The 26,063-nt window shown below is 35.1% G+C and overlaps 1 protein-coding gene across 1 annotated transcript in view; it reads left to right on the top strand.

The window, feature by feature from the left end:
• Positions 1–458: 458 nt before the first annotated feature.
• LOC145673817 (ATP-dependent RNA helicase vasa-like) overlaps positions 459–26,063 on the top strand; it is a gene marked incomplete at its 5' end in the record, with an annotated part of 41,363 nt that continues 15,758 nt past the window's right edge. Inside the window, 3 exon segments of the mRNA XM_081743581.1 lie at positions 459–656; positions 7,074–7,246; positions 18,649–18,696. Of these exon segments, the coding sequence (XP_081599707.1) occupies positions 459–656; positions 7,074–7,246; positions 18,649–18,696 (419 nt within the window).

The following is a 26,063-nucleotide window of genomic DNA, read 5'->3' as shown; positions in this document are numbered from 1 at the left end:
CAACCATATGACCTTCGTTGTTCAAAAGAAGTATACAAATAACCCCTAGTTTAATACCCTTTTAAACGATGTTTCATTTTAACACAACATAACCAAATCAGCTTAAAACGTTCCCTAACGTACAGGAAGGGCTCGACGCTTTCAAGATATCTAAATACATAATGGTGTACTGAATTTCAGTAGCTAAACACTTGGAAAAGGCGATCTTTTGTTAGACAGCGAAGATGAGAAATACTCTATGGTAACAAAAAATCAGCGTTAGATTAAAATAAAAATAAATAATAAGATACGATTCTTTAGTAGCTGTTTTCAGGAAGAATGAAATTTGATTACCCTTAGGTTTGGAATGAATGAGTTATGATGAAATTTGTATTAAGTCGAGAAATTTTTGGTTGACACAAGTATGTGAACAAAAAAAAAACTATATATTTTTATTTATTCCCATACATGTTTTTCAGGTGGTGAGGAAATTTTGATCTTCGTACAAACAAAAAGAACGGCCGATTCCCTGGCTGATTTTCTCTGCCAAAATAACTTTCCAACGACCAGCATTCATGGAGACAGGGACCTGAGCGCTCGCGAGTTGGCTTTGTCAGTGTTTAAGTCTGGCCGTATGAGAATTCTAGTGGCGACTTCGTTAGTTACCAGGGGACTTGGTATGTATATTGAATTTTGTCTAATATATTTGAAAACTTTAGCAGGTATTAAAGCATTTTCTCAACATGAATTAAGTAATGAATATCATAATAAACTTTTGAAAATGTAGGTTCGAAATTACTCATACCGATTTCTGAAGTTTTCAGTGTTTTTATTTCTCAGTTAGGGATAATGTTGTTGAATGATCCTTTATTGGTTTTGCACAGGGTGGCTCTTAATGGAAGAATCGTTGGGAAAAATACATTTCTTCCTCTGACATTTAAGGGAAGGAAGCTTTCCAAGTATGTTAAGTGTTATTTACAGTTTCTGAAGCTGTTTGAAGCTTTCTACCTTAGCTTATAGTAATGGAATATATACAATAATGAGTATATCAGACAATCTTTCTTTCCTTAGTATGCAGAGTTAAAATTCTTATTCTTACCTTTGTCACTACAATCAAGAGCAGCCTCTGGTTCTGCCTGATTTCATTCTCATTTTTTTTCGGGGGGGGGGGGGGGATTGTTGTAGTTGTGGGGAATTGAAGCATACAACTAAAGGGTGTGCCATAATGAATGTTACAGTACAATTGAAATGCCAGCAATTTCTGTTCTAGTAAGTTTGCAACACCGAACGTTACATGGTTTTCATCTGTTGTCTTTGTGGTTAGTAGTGACTATTCGGTCAAAGTCATCACAGTCGACTTATTCTGTACATTACGTTGACCAAACATTCCACGGAGTTCGCGAACACTCTCTGCATAGTATTCATTACATTTGTAATAAATTTTACTATGACAACACGCTGTTCCGACGTGAAGCGTTCCATTTCAACTCATTCAGAAAACAGATAAAATTTATGCGCTATTCGGTGCTCCGTCACTGCTAATCACAAAGACAACAGATGAAAACCATGTAACGTTCAGTGTTGCAAACTTACTAGAACAGAAAATACCGACATTTCAAAAGTTGTGTTCTTTATGGGTCACCCTTTATTTACATTCCAACGGTTATTTTGTACTTTTAAAAGAAAACAACTCTCAAATGATGAGACAATTGAGTTCGAAGGCTCAGTGCTCTTAATGCATGTTTATCGAGATCTGGGAAACAATATATATGTTACGCTAGAACTTATGTAGAATATGCCCAGAAAAAGATCCTTATAAGTTAACAATTTGGTAGAACTGTCTTACCCACAATAAGCCAGAGCAATGCGTGATGATTTCGAAGCAAGCTGAGGACATAATTTTTATCTTTTACTCTTGACGTCTTTCTACTATGCACCTTAGCTTATTGAAAACGCTTGTAATTTCCTGTACAGCAGCGAACATAAGCATTCGTTTTGTAGATTATGATACTGAACTTGTTAATCTAAATCTCGTTTTCGGCGTGAGCCTGAAATTTGGCTGAGACCTTCTTGTAAATTAGTTTCAATTGACGATGTCTCGGCAACTTAAATGTAAGCTCATATTTAATTCAAATAAAGTTTAAAACTAGTTACTAATCGATGCTACTCTCAAAATTAGTATATTATTTTCTGGAGCCGAGAGTGAAATACGCAACAGCCGTTGCGAGAGATGGTAATTTTAAATCACCAAAACAGGAACTGTCGCAAAATGTCACAAAAATGAACATAATTTCGTGTAATAAGGAGGAAAGCCAACAGTTGGCAGCACATAGCACACTATTCTTGAGTGACATGCATTTTTGTTAACGTGGGGAAACGACAGATGGCAGAATATGCATCATTTCGTCATTACTACGTGGGACATATACGTGTACGTCGAACCACCTCTAGAAGCACTATGAGGGTCTCTGTACGTGTACGTCAAACCAGCTTGAGCGGTTAGTCAAGGTAATAATATTTCTTTCGTTTTCTTTACTAACGAATGTGTTAGTTGTATATTTATCTTTGTGTTAATTTATATTTCCGGTTGTTTATGAATAAATATGATAAACTATATGCACATTGGTTTGATCATGATTGGGTCATTATTACTTGATCAATTAAAATAAGACATTATTAAATATCTTTTTGTTTATAAATAAACTACTGTTTCATTATCACAATATCATTCAAAATGTTCCACTCTCTTGAGTACAGTCTCTAAATCTTCAAAACTTCCATCCTCGAGTACTTAAAGCTCTATTGTAGCTTTCGTATGTTAAATTGTAAATATTTATTTCCTTGTCTTAAACTATTATAGTAAAATGTATGCATTACATACTTGTAAGTACAGTAAATTAAATTATTAAAAAAAATATTCATCCTATTTTCAGTAAAGAAAGGATAAATCATGAAATAAGAAAAAGACAATCGTCTGACTAGTCATGTTGAATTAAAAACATTTTACAGATTATCAAGCTCGTCAACACTGTCCCTTTACCGTAAAATGCTTCTATGAATCTGACAAAAATAAATTACACTACCGCATAAAAGTTTCCGAACACCCGAGATTTTTGTGTGCATCTACTTTGAAACTACTATTTTCACATAAGAAATTTTCCACCGTGTGTCAGGGGTATTCCTGCATAAAACATAAATTTTAACTACAGTTGAACCGAGTTCAGTATGGTACTGCAGATGAAATTTCTTAAAAATGAAACAAAAATAATACTATTTGATGTCAATAAAACAGAAAGTATTAGAGGCAGACATTTGTTTATTCAAAAAATATAAAATGGCATTAAAGAGAGTTTGCAATTATTCTGTTCTTTTTTGGTTGAAATTACATAACAATTGACATTACAATTATTATAAACTAATTGAATATACCCATTCTTCGCATGGATTAGATAAAATATCTATGTAAACAAACTGAACAACGAAAAACAATATCGGTCATTTTCTATTACTTTTACATATCCCAGTAAACACCCCCTGAAACCTCCTGGTTCGAATTAAAAAAACATGTCTCTGGCTCCCAGCCAATGGGGCTGTATTTGGAAGTCAACGCCTACGGGAGTATCACCATTCATCTCAATAACAATGGCGAAAACTATGGGTTTGACACTAATGTCAGTCATTTTGGATTACTTTTACATGTCTCGATGACCCCTCTATCATGGCCTCCGTTCTTTAGCTGATGGGAGCTAAATTTCAAAGTAAACGCGATCTTGAGTTTCACTATTGAGCTCAGCGATCCCGAAAACTATGGATTTGACATTAATTTCGGTCATTCTGAACTATTTTTACATGTCTGGGTAACCTCCACCCACAGATGGTCTCAAAACAACACCGACAACGTTTGGGAGGTGATTCCTGACACCAAGTTAAGACAAAAAGTATAGACCAACCTGGGTGCACAAATGCTTCTTTTCGGAGTTATATGCTGCCGAAAACATGAGAAAATGAACTTTAAAGGTCCATAGCTCCAAAACTATGGAGCCTACCGTAGTCTCGTCATGACTTCACTTAGGAACTAATATGTGCGCTATCCAAAAATACATGTTTCAGAATTCTGCGGTACTCACACAATTTTTATAGAGGGAGTTCGGGTACGGGCATATAATTTAAGTGCTCACCAACTACCTCTATAAAAATTGTTGCGGAAGTACCGCAGGATTGTAAAACTTGGATTTTAGATACGTACATTCTACTTCCTAAAAGAAGCCCTGACCCGACTGCGATAGGTCCCACAGTTTTGGAGCTATAGACATTTAAAGGTCATTTTTTCATGTTCTCGGCAGCCTATAACTTCGAAAGGAAACAGGCGTGCACAGATCCTTGGATTAGGGGGTCAAATCAATAGCGGTACCCCTGAAGATATGCAACCACCTAGTAATCATTACTTTCTTTATAATTATATAAGAGGAAAACCCCCTGCTTTTAGATTGGAGAGAAGGAACAGAAAAGCTACGCCCCAACTCCCTTTTAGAGTCGGCGCCTACAAATAGTGTGTTAGGTATGTGTGATAATATACTGCTGGGAGGAAACAAACGGAAGAAAGACTGAAATATAATTAAATCGGGAAATTTTGGTCGAGTATTGCAAAGTTTAAAGTGTTATTTTGTATAGCAATGATTACAGACGTCTTTCAGCGTTTTTTTTTTTGGGGGGGGATATACTTCATATTAGGTGAGAGAATTATTTTAAAATATCGAAAAACACGCAATGCCAAAACATTAGGTGGGGCGACCGCCCCCACTTACCCCCACGTGCGCACGCGCATGTTGCGCACCCAGGTTTGTGTATACTTTTTGTGTTACCTTGGTGTCAGGAATCATCTCCCAAACGTTGTCGGTGTTGTTTTGAAACACCGTGTTAGACTTTTTGTGCTCAATTGTCATGGGAATATGTATGTAGTGCGGTTCGTCGTTATTCGAATGATCAAGAACTTGGAATGTGAAACCATCAAAATGTTTTTTTTTTTGTTTGTTTTTTTTGGCTACTAAAGTCGTTAACATATCAAGAAATAGAGAACTACAAAACATGTGAAACTGTTTTCATTTTCTTTCTTTCAAATTTCTGCTACTGTGTTGCCCCTTTGTCTACATCGTTCAAAGAAAACTAGTATGTTGACTCAACATGCAATCTATTGTCTCTACGAGGTGTGTTCAAAGAGACTGAGCCTTTAAATAGCGAGCCAACGTCTGCAGGTGGTGTGCTCCGGCAACTGTGCACGCGCAGCGGTAGATCTTGGTAAAAGATTGCTTTTTATTGGGTTGTGGTCTCTGTATTATTTGCCGAGTAACTGCCGACTTAGTAACGTTCTCCATAAGCTGCTTGTCGGACTAGTAAAAACGCAAAAATGGAGTTGGAGGAACAGCGCGTCTGTGAGAAATGTTGCGTAAAACAGCGGGAAACTTTCATGGAGGTATTCAAAATGCTTAACCAACGATGCAATCATGACTACATGAGCCGAACGCAGTGGTATGATTGATTCTTTTAAATGTTTCACTGAGGGCAGAAGTTCGGTTACCGAAGGTTCAAGAGCTGGGCGGTCTTTTACGTCAACAGACGACCAACACGCATAGGTAAGAACTCAATAGAAAACGTTTTTTTTACAAGGTATGAACCTATGTACGTACGGTAGTCGGATGAAACTGAAACTGTTGACAAGCTATTTGAAAAAGTCCGGTATTTTTGAACACACCTTGTATTATGTAAAATCGTATCCTATCCTAACTATATATAAAACTACATGAGCTGACATAAATTATTGAGCACTTCCTGTAGGTCCACAATGATTAAATTTGGAATGGCTGTAGCTTTCCGGAACTAACCGACAGGAGAATTGCCAAAAGTGAATATTTTTAGTTTTTAGGGGTCTAAAGAGGGGATGAAGAATTTTCCCATGTTATTTAAATGGGCTTTTTTGACCTTTAATCTCATGTTTTAGGTACTTAGAATTGGAATACAAACTTGAAATTCGGTATGCTTAAACGTTTTCGTTAGTACTACTTAAGTAAATCAGTAAAAATAAAAAAATCCAACTTTAGAGTGGTTTTATAGGGAACTGAAAAATCTTTCCCATGTTATTTATATGGGACGTCTTCTACACCCCAAAAATGTTTAGGCACTTCCAGCAGAATTAGAATGATGAAATTTTGCATGATTGTAGCCTTCCAGGGCTAACCGACAGGAAAATTGCCAAAGGTGAATATTTTTAATTTTTTAGGGGTGTAAAGGGGAATGAAGAAATTGCCATGTTATTTAAACGAGCGTTTTCTTGGGATACAAAATCTTATCTTTTAGATAGTTGAAATAGGAAAAGAAACGATAGAATTGTGGGTTCAGGAGATGCGAGGCCGTAGGCCGAGCAGAGACAGTGTCTGGGGGCGAAGGCTGCGGATGAGCAGATTCAGGAAATATAAAGAGCAAGTTCGCGAAATTCACTGTTGATGCAAAGGCCGATAGACCAAAGGCTAGTATATAGATATAAAAGACTGGGGGGACCAAAGGCTAGTATATAGGTATAAAACTACAAGTTTTTGATGGTGTTATGTGACTTCATTTAACTTAATATCATATGCATTGTATATCGAACTGGGTAATGTAACGAAAATAAGAAAATATCGTTACATTATAGATAGTGTTATTCCGCCAGGACCTTGAAATTGCTCAAAATATAAAATTGCAAAGTTCTATTTCTTTGGTCTCAGTTTTAAGGATGACAATCAGATGTGTCATCTACAATGCCTCTCAGATCTTGATTCAACTGTCACCAGGTTTTATTTTAGGCAGGAATAACTTGACACACGGTGGCAAATTTCTCGTACCAAATAAAAGGCTCACAGCAGATGCTGACAGTAATCGTCTTCGAAGACTTTTGAACGGTAGCGAACTTCTGTGCACATGAGACAGTCGAATACAAAGTCTGAGAACAAGCTGATATTATCAGTAAAAAGTAATAAATCATTCGTGATTATTGATTTTGAAGTGTTAATCATTTTTCCCTCAGTAATTAGCGTTTAATGTAATGCATATGTACTTTGCAGGTATTAAAAACTTAAGCCAAGTAATAAATTACGAATTGCCAACCAATATTCCCGAATATGTCCACCGAATTGAATGCAGTGGCATTACTGGTAACAGGAATAAAGTAAATAGCTTTTACGATCCAGAGATAGATAAAGCCCTGAGCAAGAAACTTGTGAAAATGTTGCGGCAAGTAAGTAATACAATTATTATTCAACATTTTTTTTTAAATATTTATTTTGCATCAAAACTAACACTTACTATTTACGGTTGTAAAACTATAAGCTAGAAAACGAAAGCTCTGTGATGTATTTTAAAAATTCCAAACAGTTTGTTGACAAATGTTAAAACGATTTTCATAAGAACATAAAAATTAATAAAGACCCAAGTCTTCAAATGCTTGTTCAGTGCATGTTTTGGGGTTATTTTCGTGTTTATACGGGCCGTGATTATCATACAAAGAAAAAAAATATTAACGTTTTCAATTGTACAAGCTTTGTTTTTCATATACTTAAACTAGTCTTTTGTTAGCTGGGGGCTCCACTCCCAGACTCCGCGTTTGCTCGACTTAAGGCTTTGCACCTCCTAAACCCAAAATTTTACCGAATTTCAAGTCTCTTTTCGTGTTTCAAGTACCTAAAATATAGGGGAAGGCGTTGTACCTTTGAACACTTGTGCTTTTCTTGAATTCAGAGCTATCTAGGTGCAGTGATTAAAATTCATTTGAAAGAGTAAATAAAAAAAAAGCCCTACAAATGCGCTTGGCTGTTGTTGAGTGAATATTGTGCCAAGTAATGATCCTTTTAATTTTTTCATCCTCAAAACGAAGATTTTTTTGTAGTTACCTTTTGAGTTTTTTGCTCTTCGGTTTTCGCGACTTGTGATATTTATTTGTCCAAACATGGGGTAGAATCATTGGTGAATACAGTAATATTTTTAGTTTTAACTTCTGTTCAATATTTAAGCTAGTGGAGAACTTTTTTCGTAATGGTGACCCTCTTGTACCTATGAACATTAATGCATCGTGTACCTTTGAACGATAAATAATACTGTTTAAAGCTACACAATGTAAGTAGTTTAAAACAATTGATATATTTTATATAGGTTAGGTTAGGATATAAAGTTATTAATCATGATTTTAAGTAGCTTCTAAATATTCGCTTATTGTATAACATATAAGGTTATTTGTATATGCTCAACATTATTGTTCACAAGTTTATGTTAGAACTTCTCTTCAATTTTTAATTTAATTAATAAAATTTCAATTCTGGGGAACTTTTTATAGCTAAACCTTTTATTGCAATTTATAACTAGTAAAATTTGTTGTTTCTTTTTATATTATTGCCACGGAAACGTTGTAATTATCACTTTATTCAAAGGTACAAGAGGGTCTGTTCAATGGTACATGACCATAATGTACCTGTGAACAAAACGGATATGTTCTTATTATACCCTATAAAAGCTACTGTACTTATAACACCTTTAAAAATCATCCTATGTGATAGCAAAGAGATGGCATTTCAAATATACGACAAAAATTGAGGCAAAAGTGCTGAATATTAGCACCAAAATTTCGAGAACTCTAAAAGTGTTCACAGGTACAACGCCTTCCCCTAAGATTTTTTACCCCATTTAAATAACATGGAGATTTTTTATTTTCTCTTTAGACCCCTTAAAAAGTAAAAATAATCATTTTTAGAAATATTTTCCTCTGGATTAGTCCCGGAAGAATACACTCATTCCTAATTTCATCATTGTAACCCTACAGGAAGTGCCTAAACAATTTGCGGTGTAGAAGATGTCCCATATAAATAACATGGGAAAGATTTTTTAGTTCCCCAAAAAACCACTCAAAAGTTGGGAATTTTTATTTTTGGTCATTTCCTTAAGTAACGCTAACAAAAACGTACAAGTACCCAGAATTTCATTGTTTTATTCTAATTCCTAGTACCTAAAACATGAGATTACAAGTAAAAAAAAGACCATTTAAATAGCACTGGGATTTTTCATCCCAGTTAGATCTTAAAAATTTAAAATATTCATTTTTGACAATTTTCCTGTGGATTAGTGTCGAAAAGTACAATGACCCCAAATTTTGAACTCTTCACGGCAATCGGAAGCACCCCTTTATTTTTCAAAGTCTATTCATGTAGTTTTACATGTAATTAGGATTTCATTTAAACTACTCGCTTATCAAAATAAAACTTTTATTGTAAAAAAATATTAAGGTGTAACAGCCTTGCGAACCATCCACTTTGGCTTTATCAGGCACTATGAACACTCAGGTAGTAACAGATTTAATATAAGAGACAGCGAAAAATATTGAAACCTGATTGGTTACTATAAGCTACATAAGCAAATTCCTTTACATCAACACCAAAATAAATAAATAAATAAAATACAGAAACAAAAGTCGCTATTTCCCATACCCCTGTTGACAGTATATTACAATATTCTCTTTGGTAGAGTCTTAAATAACTTACTCGGGATTTAAACCTGTCACCTTCTATTATAAAAATAAAGTCTTATAAAGGGTTTTACTAACCTCTTGTAAGTTTCTAAATGTTTTCAGAGTTCAATAAAGATCCTCGCCACACGAAAGTGACTTCAGAATAAAGGTTGAATTGTCTTTAGCCAGTAGACAGGTATCCTTTGCTCATAACACCCTCAGGAGTGGGTGATTAAAGGATATCTTCTTTGTTCACACCAGCCTCGAAACATAGTTAAAGGAATTCTTCGTAGCTCATTGCAGCTCCCCGAGAAGGTGATTAAAGGATATCTGTTTCGCTCATATCAGCCTCAGGAGATGGTTCTAAAGGAATTCTGCACAGCTTATGGCGGCCCCAGGAGAAAGTGTTGTTGTGTGAGTGATCACTCAGCGATAAACTGATAGTTTTCTCTTCTTCTGGTCTTCTTTTATAGGTGTTTTCTTGGAGGGAGGACCCATGAGGGGAGGTCAGCCATTTTTGTGCTTTTTCCGAATCTTCTCCGTGACTTCCTGATGGTCTCCTTTCATGGTCTGCTATTGTATTATGAACGTAAAAACACGTGTTCGTTGCAAAAACATGTGGCTGCTGAGCATAGGTGTGTGGAACATTACAATAAATATTAATTTCTTAAAGAATGTAAACGGGGTAAAGGGAATAGCGACTTTTACCTGTTTTGGGGGGTTGATGTAAGGGGATTGGCTGTAATAGCATATAGTAACCAATCAGAATTCAGGATTTTTCCCGCTCTCTCTTATATTAAATATGTCACTATCTGTGTATTCAATTTCAGTGTTTCTTCCAGCCATGTTTTAGAGGGGCACTGCCCCCACCCCCGGAGCCCTGAGAGTGCCCTCCGAGGAGACCGAGTATAATATAATAATAAATAGAATAGTACCAGCAATGCCCCCTCGAATACAAACTGTGTCCCTCCCCCGGAATATAGTTTCTGAAAGAAACACTGTTCATGTTGTGTGATGAAGTCAAAGTGCATAGTTGGCAAAACTATTACATGCTAATAATTTTTACAATATACACTTTTAGGTTTACGAAAAAAGAACTTATTTTGATAAATTTTCTTGAAAACTATGAAACAAAATGTACATCCCCCATACCATTTTGTTCAGGTTAGTGACATCTATGGATTATTATATATTTCCTCTTTCCATTTTATTTTTAACGTTAAACCTTAGTGATATTGTTGAATATATAGTACTTACTGTGCGATTGTTTCCTTGCATTGGAACGTACAAACTAGTTATTTAGGAGTCTTAAACTCCATTTTGTTATTATCAGGAAACTATACTTGTTTTTTACCCGAGATGATTCGAAAGTTGATCTTTGAATCTGGAGATAACTTACATATTTCCTGAAAGGGTTTGTCGAGTAAGTTCGAAAACAGTTTTCAATTCCTTTCCCGGAAGAGTCCCTGCCTTTTCACGGTGGAAATATATACAATTGATTTACCTATATGCCCTTTATATCAAAGTGCTCTGCATGACTACTAGATATGCCCTACCCAATTATATCCTTAGGAAGATAATAAAACAAAAAATGCTTTTTTCACTATAAATATAGTTTATTAGTGGATCTAGAAAGTTAAAAAAGCATATCCATAATATGAAGTATAGCAAATCATTTAGTATCACAATTAATGTGACTCACTGTTATGGCTAGATGTGACACGTGCGGTGTATTTCAATTTCTATATTTTCCTCGATTTCACTTATATATGTTGAGACCAGTACGTTCATTATACAGAAAGTTTCAAAACAACACCGACAACGTTTGGGAGGTGATTCCTGACACCAAGATAAGACAAAAGTGTAGGAATCCTGTATTCAGATGGAATAGGCCATATATATATAGGTTGTCCCCGGATTCAAAGTTCAACTTCGGAATCATCCCGGGTTAGTAGCCTACTATATCATAATTTATCTCGTGAATCACTATCTTAAATTAAAATCATATTTCTACTGCATAACTTAGAAATTAGAATACAGTAATTAGAGAAAAATACACTGGATTTTTTTATGTATAACAGAAGTCGCTTTTATGATTGGTTTTCAAAAGAAAGAAAATCTAATGTTTTATGTGTAATGACCCATTCTGTTACAGAAGCTTTCTCCCTGAAATACTCATTTCCAGTTCACATTTCTTTTTAATGATAATTAAAGTTTATACATCGCATGTAACATAAATATTTATTTTCAATTGTGTTATTCTGCAGGTAGTTCTAAAAATTTATTACTTTGAGTAAAAATTTATTGTTTATGAATTTGCGTTGTCATTTTTTATAATATACTGTATGTTTAATGAATTTTCAACTATGCACTTTTGAACTAATCAAAATGTCGGATATTATGAACTTCTAACTACCTACGTTACGACATTTTGATTGCTCTGTATATTTTTATTCCTGGTGTCTACTTTTGCTACGAACACTGGTGTAAACTGAATTAATGTAACCAAATGATAAAGATATTAAAGCAGCATTTCCGTAATACTTAGGAGTGTGTGTGATACTGTTAGGATTGTCTCTGTCAATGTGAAGAGAAGAGATGACCAGATAAACTACATAAATATTAGAGTTATGCAGGATGTCCACCGGGTCTAGATTCCTCAAAACTCACCTAACTCGACATCACTTTTTAAATATCCTAACTATAAGACTACATGAATTGACATAAAGGGGTACAAATCCGGTTGACGTTGAAAGTTGAAATTTGACATGATTCTAGCTTTCTGGGACTAACCGACAGAAAAATTGCCAAAAGTGAATATTTTTTTTTTAAATTTTTATGAAGTCTAAAGGAGGGGGAATGAAGAATTTCCCCATGTTATTCAAATGGGATATATTTTGGACTTTTAATATCATGTTTTAGGTACTTAGAATTGGAATAAAAACTTTAAATTCGGTATGCTTGTACGTTTTTGTTAGCATTACCCAAGCATACCAGTAAAAATAAAAATTTCCAACTTAAGAGTAGTTGTATGGGGAACGGAAAAATCTTTCCCGCGTTATTTGTATGGGACACCTTTTAAACCTCAAAATTATTGATCAGTTCCTGTAGGGATACAACGATTAAATTTGACATGATTGTAGTCATCTAAGAGTAGCCGACAGAAAAATTGCCAAAAGTGAATATTTTTAATTTTGAGGGGGTCTAAAGGGCAGATGAAGAACTTCCCCATGTTATTTAAAAGGACCTATAATCTCATATTTATTTACTTGAAATTGGAATACAAACGTGAAATTCGGTATTCTTGTACGTTGTCGTTATCGTTACCTAAGTAAATCAGTGAAAAGAAAAAGTTGCCACTTTAGAGTTGTTTTATGGGGAACTGAAAAATCTTTCCAATCTTATTTATATGGGACGTCTTCTACACCCCAAAATGTTTAGGCACTTCCAGCAGGATTAGAATAATGAAATTTGGCATGATTGTTGGCTTCCGAAACTAATCAACAGGAAAATTGCCAAAAGTGAATATTTTAAATTTTCAATGGGTCTATAGTAGAGATGCAAGGGCTGGGGAAAATACCGGCTTTTTGAAAAAAAACTCGGTTTTTTCTGCTTCGCTTTTTTGCTTGGGAAATTTTGGGCTTTTTTTCAAAATTCTGCTTTAAACTGATAAAGCAGACTTTGTTTCGCTTCTCTGTAACACAAAAATCATTTAATTAGTGATTGATGCTGATAATAATATAAAACCTCGAAAATAAATCATGAATTTCGAAAAGATATTTCAAACAATTTTACTTCAACATATTTACATTATGAATTCCAAAGGATTAACCAATGTATATAATAAGAATTTTTTAACCTCCTATATACAAAAGTAAGCAGGGTTGGCAAAGTAAGCAGTGTTGTTTTTGAAAATGCCAGAAACCCGTTTTTTTTTGGGGGGGGGAGTTTAAACCAGGTTTTTTGGGTTTAAACCAGGTTTTTTGATTTAGATATTTTGCTTTATGTATTTATATTACATATTCACAGAAATAAGTTTGTTTCGCATTAGTGTTATTATGCAACAACGGAGTTATGTTGGAAGAGGTCGCATAAGCTTAAAGAAGTCCGGTCAGTAAATTTCTTAAATTGAGATACTCCCGCCCTAGCCATCGGGAAAATCCCGTCATTACTTTAAATGTAAAGCAATAACGGGAAAATCCTGTTATTGCTTTGCATGTAAAATTTAAAGATAAACGTATCATAATCAATACACTAAAACTGAGGTATTAAATTACAAATTTAGTATGTAGATATCATTGAAAGTTCAATCCAAGCTAATGTTGGAAGCTACGTAGACAGTCGATAAATTTTACCAATTGCTATCAATATATTTAAGCAACGTTGGCTCCTTTATAAAACAACAGGCATTCACGCATGCAGAAATATACAATTTGGTTTCGTTTCGTATGTTTAGGCTTCACATCCTTACGTAATACCGAGGTTATCAAGAAGACTTTTGCTTAAAGCGACATCCGAACCGCTACTTGGTTTACGCATGAAAGAAGAGTTGTGGTTCGACCGAGAATTGAACATTGGACACCTTGATTAAAAGCTGAAAAGGAAATAAAACGAATGCTGATGGTTTGATATGTGGAAACGTCACCATGAAGTCCACATGATTCGCATTTTTCGTTCTTTTTATTTTTTGGTTTAACCAGTTATTAAAAAAAAAGCTGGTGTAAACCAGCCAACCCTAAAAGTAAACACTTCTTTAAAAAAAATACACAAATAACTAACAAAATTGTATGTAGTATTTTTATTTCAAAATATTCCGTACCCTCTTTTTGAAACAAAATAAAATTAAAATAAATCATAAAGAGAAATACTTAAATTTATATGATACACTTAAAGGCTGCACATCTACAGCTTTTGGTTCTGTATATTCTTGAAATTCTACAGTTAAGTTTTATATAACCACCGTCAGGGTTTACCCAATCCTCAAGTTTTCTGAATTTTTAACAAGAGGGATTCAGCATATCATTACGAACTCCCCCCCCCCAAAAAAATAAAAGGACTACGGAATATATTTGAGTTAAGCTAAATACAACTGCGCAACAAACATGACTGAGTGATTAGCTTTTGCGCCTCTATCGTGAAGTGCGGGATTCAAACCAGCATTCGACCATTCTGACAAAGCTTTTCTTCATTCCATCTGTGAATGTAGAAATAGTGCGTGTACTGTGAGTTCACTGACTTCCTTTCTTATTGTTTTTAAATCGTTATTATTACTAATTACCAGCACTGACGGTTTTGCGAAAGTTAGGGGAGCGGTCTTTCGGACTGAAGCCTGTTCCCCAAAGTTACGGAATGTCAAAAAATGAAACATCTATTAGTTATGCCTTTACTCATAAACTTTAGGCTCCCATCAATTAAAAATTACGAATGTTTAGAAAAACTAAACATTAGTAAGAAAAACCCCTCCCAAAATACTTTTTTCTAAATCCGCCGCTGATTCTCAGTATAAAATGATCTTCAAGGTTGTATCTGGAAGATTATTGCTAAACATATAAACGAAACGAAATATTAATTATGCCTGTACTCATAAACTTCAAGCACCTCCCAAATAAAATTAGGACATTTTAGAAAACGAAACAATCAGAGAAACCCCTCCCAAAGTACGTTTCTAAATCCACTACTGATTATTTGTGTAAATTGGTATTCAAAATTGTATCCGGAAAATTATTGCTAAATCATTGCACAGCTACAGTATAACAGAAATGTGGAAGTACGGTTTGACGGATATATTGAAAAACGTACGCCTTGACGGATATATAGAAAAACGTAAGTTTAACTTTTGTGCTAGAAGCTAGAGTACTCAGCTCTTAGAAATGAAACACGGATGACAGACTAAAATGATCTAGAGAAGGAAAAAATATCGATAGCTCAAAAGTTAAAATAAAGTTAAATAACCTTTAAAATTTCCCTCAAATACTACATTGTTCATCTTAGCTTTAATTCGTAAAATATGTGCTCCATCCAACTTGATGGTGAATTTCAGAGCGAAATATGGCATTTAGGTCATGGAATTCTTATCTAACTATAGAACATACTATAAGAAAGCTATTTAGATAGAAAAATCATGAAAATGAAAAAAGCCAAAATTTCCAAAATTCTCGTTTTTTTTTCAAAAAGCCGGCTTTTATGTCAAAAAAACCATCGATTCAAAAAAGCCGGCATTTTTGCATCTGTAGTCTATAGGGTGATGAAGAAATCCCCATGTTATTTAAACAGGCGTTTTCTTGGGATACAAATCTTATCTTTTAGATAGTTGAAACAGGAAAAGAAACTTGTAATTCGGTAGAATTGTGGATTTAAGAGGTACGAGGCCCTAGGCCGACCAAAGGTGGTGGTGTGCAGGCGAAGCTTTCAGCTGGGCAAACTCAGGAAATATGAAGAGCAAATGTACGAATTTCACTGCTAATAGAAAGACTGATACGTAAGAGATGCGAGGGCGTAGGTCCATTAAAATCCTGGATCTGGGGGCGGAGCCCCCAGCTAGCCAAAGGCTAATACTAACTGTATACAAAACTACATGAACTGACATAAATTAAAGGGGTACTTCCGGTTGACGTGGTTAGTTGAAATTTGTTTTGATTGTAGCTTTCCAGGACTAACTCACAGAAATATTGGTAAAAGTGAATATTTTTAATTTTTAGGTGGTCTAAAGAAGAGAGGAAGAAATTTCCCATGTTATTTAAATAGACCTCTCATATTTCAAGCACATGGAATTGGAATACCAACTTGAAATTCGGTAGCTTGTACGTTTCCGTTAGCGTTATCTAAGTAAATGAGTAAAGATAAAAATTTCCAACTTTAGAGTGGTTTTATGGGGAACTGAAAAATCTTTCCCTTGTCATTTATATGGAACGTCTTCTATACCCCAAAATGTTTAGTTAGTTCGAGCAGAGTTAGAATGATGAAGTTTGGCATGATTGTAGCCTTTCGGGACCAACCGACAGAAAAATTGCCAAAAGTGAATATTTTTAATTTTAAGGTGTCTAAAGGGGAATGAAGAAATTCCCATGTAGTTTAAATAACCGTTTTCTTGGGATACAAAATCTTATCGTTCAGATAGTTGAAATAGGAAAAAGAAACTTGAAATTCGATATTGTGGTTTTAAGAGATGGTAGACCGAGCAATGGTTTTAAGAGATGCTAGGTCGTAGACCGAGCAATGGTGGGGATGTGGGGCGAAGCCCCAGCTGGGGAAGTTCAGGAAATATGAAGAGCAAATGGACGAAATTCACTGTTGGTGCAAAGGCTGATACATAAGAGATGCGAGGCCGTATGCCGAGCAAACGTTGGGGTCTGGGGGCGGAGTCCACAGCCAGCCAAAGACTAGTTTTTAATAAAACTATACTTATTTAGCAATGAAATGATTGATGTATCTTAAAGATGGCATGCTGACACTTCATGTGTACTCTTTCTTTTCTTAAAAAAAGCAATCAATATTCGTTGTGCTATATGAACAGTACTCCAATCATGTTGCGCCACTTTCTCAACCAGAAGACACTACCATACAGCGTGCTTGTCATTACCTACTGACGACTGCATGTTCTTGAAAACATTAGGCTATTGCAACGTCACGCCACTAAAGACAAGTTGTACACCTGTAACTTATTAGGGACGTTATAATACATTTATGATTAACCCACTTATATAACACATTTATGATTATAAATGGGCTATGACATATTTATAAGACAGTGAGACAAATAATCAATGACAATAATCCAGAAACAAACAAATTGTCACCATTGACTGATTAACTCGAAATGGAGCAACTTTAAACAGTTAATAATTTTCTGTTGACAAAAACTGATTTGATCAATGTTAGTCATAGAGATGATAATAATTCTAAATAACAATAATAATTCAAATAGAAGCTCATTTTTTTTCACTCTTAAACTGTCTTATCTATATTTCTGTATTTACCATCTAAATGTGACGGGAATATACAGTCTTTACTGCCAACCATCTTTAAAACTTTTAGAACAATAATCAGTCCATTCATTCTTCAGAGACTTGTTTGTCATTCATCATAAACTCATCTTCCGCTCTACTAGCACACTAAAGCCCTACCACTTCATGCGCTGTAGAGGCATTAGGAATTTGTGTTTTTATTAAGACCCAATCCAACCACACATGTATAATTGTGAACTTTCTTCTTTGCTTGAAATTTAGCAATTATGGAAGTGCAAAAATTCACCTCTGTGCCATCATTCTCATAAAAAAAATCTTCTTCGCTACTATCAACATATACTTCTTCATTCTTTTGCTATGAAGTTTCTCGAGAGCTGTCGAAACTGGCAAAAATTGCTTCAAGGATATTTCTTCCTGTTTCAGTTCTTATTCTGTTGCCCCTTGGCTGCTTAGAAGCTTCTTCCATGTTTTCATATAAATGGATCTTGTAATTTTGAGTATCAAGTACTTATGCTCTGTTTCTGGTCATGTCCATAGATACCCCATTTCTGCCTCTGAATAATGGAAAATTGGTTCCATTACTTCATTATCATTACATCAAGCTGAAACTTTTCACATACAATAACAACATATTCTCTATAAATAATGAACAAGAAAAAAATTAGATACTTGGACTGTAATAGAAATATTCGTATCAACAATGAGCGTTTGAGAAAGCAATGAGGTAAGGCAATCATAATACAACAATACTAATGCTAAATATAGCATCCCACACTAACTTAACAAGCTTTGAAACAGGCTATGTAAGATGAAACTACGTATGCGTCTTCGATTTCATACGATTTATTTCCGAGCTCCTTCGTGGTTAAGCGGTTAGCGTAAGCGCCTTTGGCGTGGGAGACCCTGGTTTGATTCCCGGCGGGAGCTCGTGTGGTTCGGATCCCGCGTTAATCAGTAGGTCCCGTCTCATATAGCCTCGCTGCTAAAAGGGACGTTAAACTCAAAATCAACTCAACTCTACCATTTATTTCCGTTTGTTATAATGTTCAAGAGATGCTGTCAGCTGTATATGATAGTATTAGAAATTTAATCCCAATTTGTAATCGTAATGTGTGATTTAGAATAATAGCTGCTCTCATTTTTCATATTCGCTTGAAGCAAGTTTTCCTTTAATTTTTGTAGGCAAAACAGAAAATTCCTGCTTGGTTGGAGAAAGAAGCCGGTACAAAGGTATGTAAAGCAACTTCCTATCTCTTTTAATTCGGTATTAAATTAACTTCCTTGATGGTAGTTGGGGAGAGCGTCTATAGATGCATCTTTTAAAAGAGAATTTTCTCGAGGGATGTGCCTACAGACACAGATCCTTCGAATACGTATTTCCTATGGTTATTTCATCTAGGGTGTTGTTTTTTAGAGCTTTTTATCGTAGGGAAACGGTACAAACATCTTTCGGATGAGTGAAAGTTTTATGTTTGTTTCGAGACCAAGGAACCCGTTTATATTTTTGCTTTTACTTACCATCGCTTACATTTCTAACGAAAAAAGAATTTAGTTTTCTCATTCTATTTTGTGGAACGAACGTCTTTCTCTCGGCAACATTTCTTATATGGTTAGTGTAGCAGTCTTTGGCCCAAAAGACTCGGATTCGTTTCCGACGAGAGTTCATATGGTTTGCATCCCACGTTAAACTCCAGGTCTAGATCTCATAAATATCTCTGGTGCTGGTCTGAATATATTGTAGACTCCAATACAATAAACCAAACAACTGCAGTTATCTTTGTGTTATATATCATAACCAAATTTTCATTTTTTTTTTTTGTATCCTGTTATTACTGCTGCTATTTTGAAAGTAATAATTGCTACGTGTGTAAAGGAAAGTGTGTACATAGACTAAATAACTCTAAAGAATTTTCTGAACAGTGTATAACAGTGTAGACATATTCTAATTGGTCAGTAGTTTTATTTCTAAGCAAAAAGCATGAAATTTGATTGTTGTTGTTAAGAAATAAATTGTTAATAAAATATTGATTTATTAAAAGTAAACACAATCGCTAGAGAGGTTCTTGAGAAAATGATTTTTATATTATTATTATTATTTTCACCTTCTAACAAACTATCCTTACTTTCAGAAGGCCCGGGATCGATTCTCGACAGGAGCTCATGTGGTTCGGATTCCACGTTAATCAGTAGGTCCACGTCTCATATAGCCTTGCTGAACGGGACGTTAAACCCAAAGTCAACTCAGCTTAACCTTACTTTTAGAGGCAGTAGCAAATTCAACCCCCGTCACCGGAAAAGCCTAAAGTTTAAAATTTAGTTCGGATACCGTGAACGGTATGACCTCTAGGTGAATATACACGAGGACGAAGCTACGAACAGACGGATAGATGTGGGAAAATCACTTTATCCATAAAGTGAATATTCGTTCAAATCTAGAATTCAGATTTTTTTTCTGGATTACTATATTTTTTCTTTCCTTTCATCGTTCGAAAGTAAAAAAAAAGCTAATGCTAATGCTTTCATTTACTTCAAAGGAGAGGTAGGTTTAGAAAAAGACTTTTGTAGGTAGTAAATCAAAAAATCATAAACTACATGTGGATTTGGCTGCAAACATAACAGAAATATGATTTTTTAAAATTGGTTTTTAACGTCAAATTTCACTCCTGGAAAATTTCAATTTGGCAGTTAGGCCACTTGAAATCCACAAATTCCTTAAAAAAAGAAAGAAGTCACTTTTAAAAAAATACGGAAACTAAACTGTGAGTGCTTTCGCTATCTATCTCATCAGATAAGGTGAATAGCACAAGAAAACAAGCTACATGATTTACGTTATATTCTGTTTTAAACATCTACCTCTGTGCCATATTGCAAAGTAAGGTCACAGTTTAGAGTTGGAAAATTTATGTTGGGACAGTCTATTTTCAACGAACTTAAAAAGTCGATTACTGAATACTAAATGTGTGTCTGTCTGTTATTTGCGAGTTTTTCAATTTTGAACCCTGCATTCGATAGAGCATCAACAACTATCAGAGAAAGGGATTAAATTTTTCGCGTCACTCTTACCGTTCCCGAGATATTGTCCAAAAAATGGCCGATTTCCAGAAATTTAAGGACCCATATCTCGGGAACCGTAAGTCATAGAGAGATCATATTGGTGTTGATCAATATCTTAAAAAATGGTAAATATTTTGGTACCAAATAGTAACCGGTGGCCATTGTCTAAATGACCAATGGTTTGGCCAATGGCAACAAATTAATACCGGTACCAAAATATTAACCATACTCTTAGGTATTGCACCAATATCATCTCTCTATGACTTACCGTTCCTTCTGTGATATTGGCCAAAAATGACCAATTTCTAGATATTTGAGGAGCCATAGCTCGGGAACCATCATGAATTGTAGAAAGATTATATTGACGTTGATCAATACCTAAGAGGATGGTGAACATTTTGGTACCAACTAGTAACCGATGGCCACTGATTAACTGTCCACTGGCCAACTGGACACCGTTCCCCAAGAGAAGAAGGTGCGGATAGAAAAATATACTTTTACATCTAGGAACAATCATAGTTATCCTTCCCGCTCCATCTCTCCATTCTTTTTAAGTTCGTTCTGGCAATGCCCTTGGAGCATTCTCAACTGGTTGAGTGATAGAACTAATATACTGGTTTCGTGATTACAGGTGATGTAGAAAAAGTGAATATTTAACTAACAAATAAATTGCATTATGCATAATTATGTCAGTTAAGTATAATTGTATCACACTTATATACTGAATGGCATCGAAGTGAGTGTTTCATTGTTACCAGTCTGTTTTTGTAGTTCTTTTTTCTTCCTGAATCTTTCCATTCTGTCTAAAATACAGTTTAACAAAAGATAGTTTAGTTCATCTTCTTCGTTGTTGCGTGGTAAAGTTTCCATTTTTCTCTGTTTTTATATATATATTTTAGTAACTAGCCTTTGGCTAGCTGGAGACTCCGCCCCCAAAACCCCACGTTTGCTCGGCCTCCGGCCTCGCGCTCTTAATTATCAGCCTTTGCATCAAGAGTGAATTTTATGCATAAGCTCTTAGCATTTCCTGAATTTGACCCAGCTGTGGGCTTCACTTTCTAACTCCCTCAATTACTTTGCCTACGGTCTCGCACCTCTTAAAAACATAATTCTACCAAAGTTCAAATTTCTTTTTATATTTCAACTACTTAAAAAATAGGACTTTATATCCCAAGAAAACGCCCGTTTAAATGATATGGAAATTCCTTTATCCTTCCTTTAGACCCAATAAAAACTAAAAATATTCACTTTTGGCTATTTTCATGTGGGTTAGTCCCAGAAAGCTACAATTATGTCAAATTTCAACACGTCAGCAGGAAGTACCCGTTTATTTTATGCAGTTCATGTAATCTAATCTACTAATCTTCTAATTTAAATAAAATACAGATTTTGCTTGTCTGTCTGTCTGTCTGTGTGCGGTCTAGGAACCATAGGAATTGACCGAGAGTTACCAAATTTTTGTTGCGGGTACTTTGGTCCAGAACAAAGCGCTTTTTTCAAATTTTGAACCAGAGGGGTCTCAGGGCGGCGTTTACCAGGACTGTAAAAGTACTATAAAATAACCGATATTAGTGTGGAATTCATAGTTTTTGCGGTTGCTGAGATCAATGGCGATACTCCGATCGCATTAACTCCCAAATTCACCCCATTCAGCTGCGTGTCGGTGTCAATGGGAACCGAGACATGTAAAAATAATCCAAAATGACTGATATTAGTATCAAATCCATAGTTTTCGCGGTTGCTGAGAAGAATGATGATACTCCCACAGATTTTTACTTCCAAATACAGCCCCCATCGGCTGGGAACCAGGGGGTCTCAGGCGGCGTTTACTGGGATATGTAAATGTAGTAGAAAATGTAGTATATATATATATATATTGGTGTTCAGTTTTTTTTTTTACATAGATATTTTATCTGACCTATTCGAAGAATAGGTATTTTAGCTTGTTTTGTATATAGTTAGGATATTTCTGAATTACTAAACACCAAAAATGAGGCTTATTTCATTTTGCTTAAAGTTCTGGTAAATGGATATATTAAATATCTATGTAAGGGAATTGTGGATTCAGAATTAACTGAACACAGTTCATAATTATAATTAAAAAAAATATAACCTAGTGAAAAAAATACCTATATGTACTTAGGATTGTTGTAACTGAAAGCAGTGGAAAACTGTTTCCTATTTAACTCTATGCGTATTAATTTTATTTAAAATAAATTAGTTTAAATATCTAATGCACAGTACTCACACTTCTATTTTCTAATAGGTTTTGTTCACCAATAAATACACAGCCACACGCGTTTCTTATTCATTTGTAATTCACCTCCCTCACCAGCGCAATCAGCTGTCAAATGCTTATCTAATATAAATAAAATAAAGAGTTTGTGTGTGTGTGTGTGTGTGTGTGTCTGTTTGTGTGCGGCCTTGGGACCAGACGGATGGACCGAGAGTTACCAAATTTTAATCAGGGGTACCGTGGTCCAGATACCACACTAAGACGAAGCGATTTTTTCTTCAAAATTCGAACAAGGGGGTCTCAGATGGCGGGGGAGGGGGCGTTTACCGAGACATGCAATGTAAAAGTAGCAGAAAATGACCGAAATAATGTCAAATTTATAGTTTTCGTGGTCGCTGAGATCAATGGGGAAGCTCCGATCGCACTAACTTCCAAATTCACCCCATTCGGCTGCGGGTCGGGGTCACCGGGGTGTGGGGGATACCGAGACATATAAAAATAATCCAAAATGACCGATATTAGTGTTAAATCCATAGTTTTCGTGGCATCTGAGGTGAATGGGGATACTCCCATGGGCGTTGACTTCCAAATACAGCCCCCATCGGCTGGGAACCAGGGAGTTTCAGTGGGCGTTTACCGGGATATGTAAAAGTAATAGAAAATGACTGATAGTTTTTTTCTTTTTGGTTGTTCGATTTGTTTACATAAATACATTATTTGACCCATACGAAGAATGGATATTTCAACTAGTAGTATTATAAATTACTTGAACTGTTGCATGACCTTTGAGTTTTACCAGTGAACTTTGGAAAAATTAGCAGTGCATTTCTGATAGAGCTAAGTCAACCCAAAATGACCCTGGGAACACTCATCTTGGCCCATTTCCATCCAAGGTGGTTGTAAAATAATACTAATCTACGAAAGACGATTAATGACAAAGTCTGTTGCTTTTTCTAAACAAATTGACAATAAATTTATAACTGAGTATAGCATACCTCATATTAAAACAAATCTACTACAGCTTAAGAGAAATAATTGTAAATATGTGTTCTTTCTAGTTGTAATTTTTATCACTAACAGTGTTTCATGTGGAAAAAATATGTAAATTATTCGAGAAGAGCTGGCTTAAGTCATTAGATGTTTTAACAAGATGACTAGTTGGTAAACAATGATTTTTTGGTGTAACCAAATATTGGGCTTTAAGGGGGGCAATCGTGGGTTTTAAGTGGGGCCAAACCTCTCCCCTACTTTAATATTTTGCACTTCTTTTGAGGGAACGAAGATCACAGAAATACACCTCCGAATTTAATGATACTTTTGCAGTAGACAACAGAAACAAAATAATGAGATTTATATTTTTATATTGGCAACCGTGGTCTTTAAAGGGGGCAGAACCTCCACTCCAAGTTTTTTTTTTTTTTTTTTTTTTTTTTTGTAACCAAGACCACACAAATACATTTCCGAATTTTATGAAGTTTATACAGTTGATACTAGATACAAAATAAAGAAACCTTTATTTTGTTATATCGGCAACCGTGGCGTTTAATCCTCCTATGGCCCTTCAAATCTACACACACTCCGGTCCTTGGGGTCTATTTTACCCCAATTATTTAATTTCTCATAAGATTATGGAAACATGCAAGATAGACTAAATTATAGTTAATCTAGTCTCTTGAAGAGGCTTAATAATAATAATAATAATAATAATAATAATAATAGGAAAATATAATATTAGACATTGGGGTCAATATGACGCCAAGGTCTGATGTGTTACCTTTTTATTTAACAACGTTATTGAAAATAACTTTAGTACTTTGATTATATAAAGAACTGGACTAGACCGAGGAATACTAAAATAACTAATGACTGGAAACATCGTACAAAGAAATGATTTAAGAAATGGGTATCCCTTTGGGTCATATTGACCCCAAGGCCATAGGAGGGTTAAGGGGGCAAAACTTCCCATCCAAATTCAATATTGCACCCTTTTTGTGGCAGCGAAGAAGACACAAATACATTTTCGATTTTAATGAAGTTTAAACAGTTGACACTAGAAACGTGTTTAGGTGAATACGATAATGATGATTCCGGTGTGAACAGTGATGTTAGATTTTTTTTAACTGTATTCTGTGTTTGTGTATTAGCAGAAAAAGTAACATATACATTACTGCATCCTGCCGAATGCACTCATGGACAGTATATACAGTTGTTAATATGACTTCTGCCATGATGATCTAGTCCATCGTTCAATTACTTTTTGTTACAATAGTATGATGATAACTTGAAATTCTATTGATAAATCTCCATACAGTATCGCGAGAGGATAAAAATGTCTTCCTATTGGATTAGGCCTTCTTGGATAAAATGTTTAATAGATGGGTCTCGAATAAAACACTAATTGGATGAACACGGAATATTAGAAACTAAATAATAATAATAATAATAATAATAATAATAATAATAATAATAATAATAATAATAATAATAATAATAATAATAATAATAATAATAAAATAAGGAAAACACTTACACCACAGTAGAACATAGAACCTATTACAGTGTATATGAGTTTAGTTCTGGCTCATCATTATTTTTATTTTTTATTCAAGACTGTTCTCATTATCCTTAAGGATTTAGGATTTAGACTTCTGGAATTTCTAACACACTATCCAGGGACAGGGAAGGAAGAAAGGATTGGGGAAGGAAGGAAAATAGGGATGCACGCGAGACGAGACGAGACGAGAAATGGAAAAGTCTCGTCTCGTCTCGCAGCCTCAAATGTTGGTCTCGTCTCGCGTCTCGTCTCGTCTCGCAAATGTAAAGTCTCGTCTCGCGTCTCGCATAAAATTTTGAGTCTCGTCTCGCGTCTCGCATAAAATTTTGAGTCTCGTCTCGCGTCTCGCGCGAGACTTTCTCGCATGGTCTCGCAGTCTCGCATATATTCTGGTCAAAATTTTGCAATGTGTTATTCTATGGCTGTTAATGAATGATGATGTGATATTTTGTCCGAAGGCAGGTATTTGACCTAAAAGTCCCTTGGCGAGCTGAATCCTTGGTGGTTTGCCATTGCTTTCCATGGGATGAATGTTCATAACATCCTAAGGAGACGGAACCTAGAGTTCAACATGGTATCCGAACTTGTGTCCCCTCCGCTCCAAATTAAAAGAAAAGTTGTGCTTGAATGTGATTCCTGGACCATTAATTTTCGTCAAATTAACCCTTTCCGATACCCGGCTTTTTGGGCTATTTTTTAGACTTTCAGTCAAGCAGCTACTGCATCGTCACTATTTATCCTAGGATCATGGTT

This window comes from Thermobia domestica, chromosome 17, assembly GCF_964235325.1.
Source record: "Thermobia domestica chromosome 17, izTheDome1.hap1.1, whole genome shotgun sequence".
NCBI lineage: Eukaryota > Metazoa > Arthropoda > Insecta > Zygentoma > Lepismatidae > Thermobia > Thermobia domestica.
Note: the sequence above shows the minus strand (reverse complement) of the source record. Positions and strands in the feature narration are given on the sequence as shown.